This window comes from Vicia villosa, unplaced genomic scaffold (assembly GCF_029867415.1).
Source record: "Vicia villosa cultivar HV-30 ecotype Madison, WI unplaced genomic scaffold, Vvil1.0 ctg.000024F_1_1, whole genome shotgun sequence".
NCBI classification, from domain to species: domain Eukaryota; kingdom Viridiplantae; phylum Streptophyta; class Magnoliopsida; order Fabales; family Fabaceae; genus Vicia; species Vicia villosa.
This window is the reverse complement of record NW_026704956.1, coordinates 1588782-1594702: the sequence shown is the minus strand read 5'-3', so window position 1 is coordinate 1594702 and position 5921 is coordinate 1588782. Positions and strand designations below refer to the sequence as shown.

Here is a 5921-nt window from a genome sequence, read left to right as displayed (position 1 = left end):
TACACCGTTGAAAGAGATCTCACCTTATCCTTTCCAGATTTCACCTTATCTCCAAACAGCTGGACAGAATCCAATGCCATTATCATTGTCCAAATCAAGTGGATTTTCGGTCTCTGCTGGGCCCCCGGTTTTGCGCTCCAAGTCATACACAAGTGGTTCCTTAACAGGCCCATCCCCCTTGAACCTTGAGGACAAGGTTCTTTATGGGCCACAGAGTAATGTTATGAAGACAGCTAGGCCCAAGAGAATTAAGAAGCAATCAGTTTTACTGAAAGACTTTATATTAAATTAGGGAGGTGCAACCAGTAGTATTTTATTTCATTGTTTTTAGTTATTGCACTTTTATGGCCCATGGCCCGTTTAGAACTAGAAAACCCTACTATATAATTGTATGCAGCCTCCATTATGAATCAAGAAGAAAAGTTGTTTTATTTAATTGTCTTTTTATGTACTCTTAGATCTAGGGTTTCCTAACATTAATCTATCATAGTCCGTTGAAAGCGGAGTTATGGGGTATCTTGGAAGGTATTAAGCTAGCTAAGGATCTTGGATACAACAAGGTGCTGATTGAATCTGACTCTAAGGAAGCTGTAGATCTTTGTAATGCTATCAATACTAGAAAGAAGACTAGTTGCAGCATTTTGAGGCATATTAATTCAAAGATGGAGGAGGTGGAAACGGTGAAGTTCTTGCACGTTTATCGGGAAATTAATGGCTGTGCCCATCAATTGGCCTTGCATGGGAAACTTCAGGGTTGTGATCTTAAGATTTTTCTTGAGATGCCTTCTTGGTTAAGTGAATTCTTTAATAGAGATCAAAGGGGGGTGTGGTACCCCAGGGTTGTCTGTGTTTAGTTTTTTGTTGTTTTGGGCTTAGGCCCTCCTTTATACCAAAAAAAAAAAAGAAGAAAGAGTAAAAAGAAGAAGAAGGAAAAAAAAAAAAAGAACATCATATCTACCCCATGAGAGGAGACATAGATAAAAGCACTCGATGCATATGTACAGGCCTAACAAACAAAGTGGAAAAAAAGTTACGCATCAAATTTGTTTGTGAGTGTTAGTAACAAACAAGCCATCAATAACAAAAAAATAAAAGAGAAAAAGTAAAACAAGAGAAGAGACAAAAACGACACCAAAACAAACAAAACGAAAGCGTTTAAACGCAGACGCTATAAGCTATAGCGACGAAACTCACCGTAATCGAAAAGCAATACAATTCAGACAGAGACTCTTCTCTCTCTGTCTCGTCTCATCGATTCCATCCTTTTCAATTTGAAAGTTTCAAATATCAATTTCGAAGCTCTGATCTTTCTTCTTTTGTGTTCTCGTTTCTCTCTTCGCTTCCGATCGATCCAATTTTCTTCCCATGGCTACGATCGGACACAACAATCTCAATGCAAAATTGGTATTTCCTCTGTTCCTATCTATCCTTTTTTTATAATTCCGATTATACCCTTCTAACTGTATTTTTTAATTAGGTTCTTCTTGGAGACATGGGTGCCGGTAAATCCAGCCTCGTTTTGAGATTTGTCAAGGGTCAATTTCTTGAATTTCAGGTTATTTTCAATTATGATTCAATTTTCAATTACTATTGTACACTGGTTATGTGAATGTGTGAGTGGTTATGGGTTCTGATTTGGGATCACTGTTATTTTTTGTGGAAACATGTAGATGATTTTGCTGAGTTTATATGGTTTTTTTGTGGTTCAGGAATCAACAATAGGAGCGGCATTCTTTTCGCAGACATTGGCGGTAAATGATGCGACGGTGAAGTTCGAGATTTGGGACACAGCGGGACAAGAGAGATACCATAGCTTGGCTCCCATGTATTACAGAGGCGCTGCTGCTGCTATCATTGTCTATGACATCACTAGCTCAGTATGATAACTTTATTTGGATCCTATCGTTTTTTACTTGTAGATAAGTAAATGCCGCTGTTTCTTTCTTGTTTGTGTATTTTATCAACAATACTCGACATGAGGGGAAGAGGCAGGGATTAATCTCCTGACCACTTAGTTAAGGATGATTTGTTACCATATTGAAGAGGCAGGGTCATGGATGGTTTCATTTCTGACATACCTTATCCATGATTCTGTGAAATTTGACAATGTATTTGTAGATTGTGAGTTAATATGCTGATTGTCAAACTATAGTTAGTGGAAAATTTTGAAAATTGAGTACGGTATATAGAATGGATCAACAACATTGTTTGAATTCCTATTAGTATTTCATAAATGTGGAAGAGATCAAATATGCTGATGGGCTATTTCTTTTGTTCTGTGGTTGGGCTGGGGCTAGTATTCTTCCTTTAACATTTTAGATTTTTAAACATATATTTTCTTTATCAATGATTATTTCTATCTTCTATTGTTAGGATTCATTTACACGAGCTAAAAAGTGGGTTCAAGAGCTTCAAAAGCAAGGTATTAACTTGTTGGTTTGGGAACTTTTTTGTTCTTGTTTTTTTCCGCGGAAAGAATAGAATTGGTGTATTGGACAAGGAGATTAAGCTATGTTTACAACCATTTGCAAACTTCTGGATGCTGCCTATTTGTTAAGCATTTTTGCTGCATCTGTCAACTCAATGTTCTTTATGTTATTTATTATGTTTTATTAGCTATCAATTTTGGACTAACAGATATGAATGAATTGCACATATAATGATACCTGAGTGATTATGTGCATGAAAATTTTGAGTGCAGCTACTCACCTATGATATTAAATTATTTGAATAAATGTCTAGTTATTTATTTACCATACATGTCACTACAAGAACTCAGCTATCAGTGATGTACATTCTTGATCAGCTTAGAATATGTACTAATGCTCGTGTTGAAAAATTAAGAGTTTGATTAGAGAGTTTTTGCTGATGTATCACACATCAAACATGGACTACTTTTGATTTTACTCTCTCTAGTAATAATACAGGGTTTATGATAGCTTTACTAATTGCATAACTAGATTGTCAAATAGTGCTATAATTACGTGTTGTTGCAGGTAATCCGAACATGGTAATGGCTCTTACTGGCAACAAATCTGACTTGGAAGACAAAAGAAAAGTGACAGCCGAAGTAAGTGTTATTGTTCTCCAACATTTCTTTTTGCCATTTTAGTAATCAAGAATTACAATCTCTTAACAATATTTTTGTATGGTGTGTGCAAAGTATAGAAATAAGAGCAATGCCACATTTTTTACATACTGGTTCTAAATAACGATTTCACTAATTGATATGTACGCATGATTTTTGGCAAAGAAATTAATCTCAGGCTTAACATGCATTGTCTCCATTGTCAAATTTCACTAAGGCTATGTTTGGATACAATAAAAAGAACGGAGCGGAATGGAATGGAGTGGGATAGAATGGAGCGGAACGGAGCGGAATGGAATAAATACGTCTTTCCATTGTTTGGGAACTTCTCGATGGAATAGAGTAAATTTTTCATTCCGCCCAAATCGGAGGGTACAAAAAATGGTGGAAAGTGATGGAATGGGATGGAATGCATTCCATCCGATACCACTCCATTCCATCCGTTTTTAATCAATCCAAACGATGGAACATAAACTTATTTCATTCCATTCCGCTCCATTCCATCCTATTCCATCAATTCAAACATACCCTAATTGATTAACAATTCCATTCCTTTTGAAAAGTGTTTGAGAGGGATGTAATCTTTCTAACACAAAAATGTGGGGGTAGAATTCAAAGCTTCAATCTTCCTAAAATAACTATTCTTAATGGTAATGCCTATTTGTGTATAGTAGTGCATATTGGTTCTACAGTGATACTGATTTTGTCCTGTAGGAGTTGTACAAACCACCTTGCTAATTTTCTACTATCATAAAACTTCAATTTTGACACAATAGATGCTATAATGTATAGCAGCATGTTTGGTACTTTCATAATTTGTAGAATCAAGATCCTATGATCAATAATTGCATATCCTGGACCTACTGAATTCTCATTTTGATTCATTGGTATTGCAGGAAGCACGTATATATGCAGAGGAAAATGGTCTGTTTTTCATGGAGACCTCTGCCAAATCTGCAGCCAATGTTAATGATGTATTTTATGAAATTGGTGAGTCAATTCCTATTATATATACTTTAGGCTCCCAAATTAGGTTCTTATTTTATTTTTGATTGAATACCTTAGAATTCTTTGTTAAGGAGAACATTACCCCTTAGAATTCTATGTTTGGGAGTTTGGAGGGAAAGGGAGGGGAGGGCTTTGGAAAATAGGAGGAATTGGGTAAAAAGATAAAAAGATTTTGGGTAGGAGGGTTTGAGTTTATTCATAATACCAAAAACCCCATAAAATGGGGGAACTCAAAAATTGTATTGAAGGAGGATTTTGGAGGGTTTTGAAGGGCTTACATAAATTTTTCAAATATCTTTTAGGTTGTTATACTATTTTGAAAATAAAAAATTTAGTAATGATAATAACTCTTTTATCATTCTAAACAAATTCATTTTTTCAAAAAATGTCAAATATTTTCCTACATTTTTTTAAAATTTTGTTTTTGGAAGCCTTCCCCTCCCCTCCAAACTCCCAAACATAGCCTAAGGGAATTTAGAAAGAGAAGTGCTAGCAACACTCTTTTCAACATTCTCTTCAACACTCACTTTTTTATTGGTTGAAACATGTGTGGGTCCCTCACTTTGGAAATGGATCCCACATAAAGTGGTAGGACCCACACATGTTTCAACCAATAAAAAAATGAGTGTTAGAGAGAGTGTGAAAAGAGTGTGTCGCTAGTATTTCTCATTTAGAAAATATCTGTCTCCACTTTACATCCGAGACACTGCTATGGTATTCATTACCGGGCAAAGTTAAATTATAAAATCTTCTTTAATCAGCTATAGTTCATGGCACAGTTGTCTGAGCCTTCTCATAATTCATAAATTCTTTTCTAATTGGTTATAGGCCATGTCACAGTTGTCTGAACTTTCTCGTGAGACACATTGTTCATGAAAATTGTCTCCGGTCCACTATATGTACCCTTTTGGTCTCTTTAATGTTGCCAAATATTTTCCCTTGCATCCTTATTAAATTTCATTACAACATTGTTGTATTGTTTTTCTTCTGTGCCTTGCAGCAGGCTTCCGCTTTATGTTTGTGGCGTGTCAAATGATATTTATTCAGTTATTACTCTTTCTATATTGCTGATTTCTGTTAAAGCTCCTGTTCTAGAAAACATACAAATTAACCTTACATTTAAGATCATATTCATACCATGCTTTTAAACAGCTTTTTTTTTTTTTTTGATAAACTTCTGAACTTTGATTACATTTCGTAACTTACAATTGCTTGTGTTAACAGCCAAGAGATTACCAAGGGCTCAGCCAGCTCAAAATCCAGCAGGGATGGTTCTTGTTGATAGACCTGCCGAAGGATCTAGGGCTGCATCATGTTGTTCATAAGTGTTTCTGCTGTATTCACCTGCCTCACTTTAGTTCATATTGTTTTTAGTGGTTTGTATGTACTGCACAGCACTTTGTTATCACTGTTATATGGAGCTCCAACTGTGTATGAATGCAATTTGCCACACAGAACTTATTGATTAAATATATATCCTTGGAATGCATATTTTGAGTCCCTTGATTTATTTCATTATAAGATGTGAAAAGAAAAAGGTATAGATTAGTGATTCTTTGCTTTGCACATTGTGAGATATTTTCTCCTTTGCATAAAGCTTTGCATTTGTTTGCCATGTCAAACTTCTGTAAAGCAATAATCTGTAACATATATGTTGGTTCTTATTAATTAAAATAACAAAATGAGATTTTACTCGGAATATACTTTAAATTTTTTCAACTAATAGCAGGAAAATAGAAAAAAACATTGAACACGTTACACGAATGTTAACAAATAGCAGGAAAAATAATCTCATATATAATAAGTGTCTACTTAAGATTCAAAT

General features: G+C 34.9%; 1 protein-coding gene across 1 annotated transcript; it reads left to right on the top strand.

The window, feature by feature from the left end:
* The first annotated feature begins 1111 nt into the window (after nt 1–1111).
* On the top strand, nt 1112–5585 carry LOC131622089 (ras-related protein RHN1). The gene is made up of 7 exons (XM_058893137.1): nt 1112–1404; nt 1478–1555; nt 1710–1877; nt 2374–2422; nt 2997–3070; nt 3985–4078; nt 5321–5585. Exons 1-7 carry the CDS (start codon nt 1366–1368, stop codon nt 5419–5421), a joined length of 603 nt encoding a protein of 200 aa, XP_058749120.1. The 5' UTR covers nt 1112–1365; the 3' UTR covers nt 5422–5585.
* Nucleotides 5586–5921: the final 336 nt, after the last annotated feature.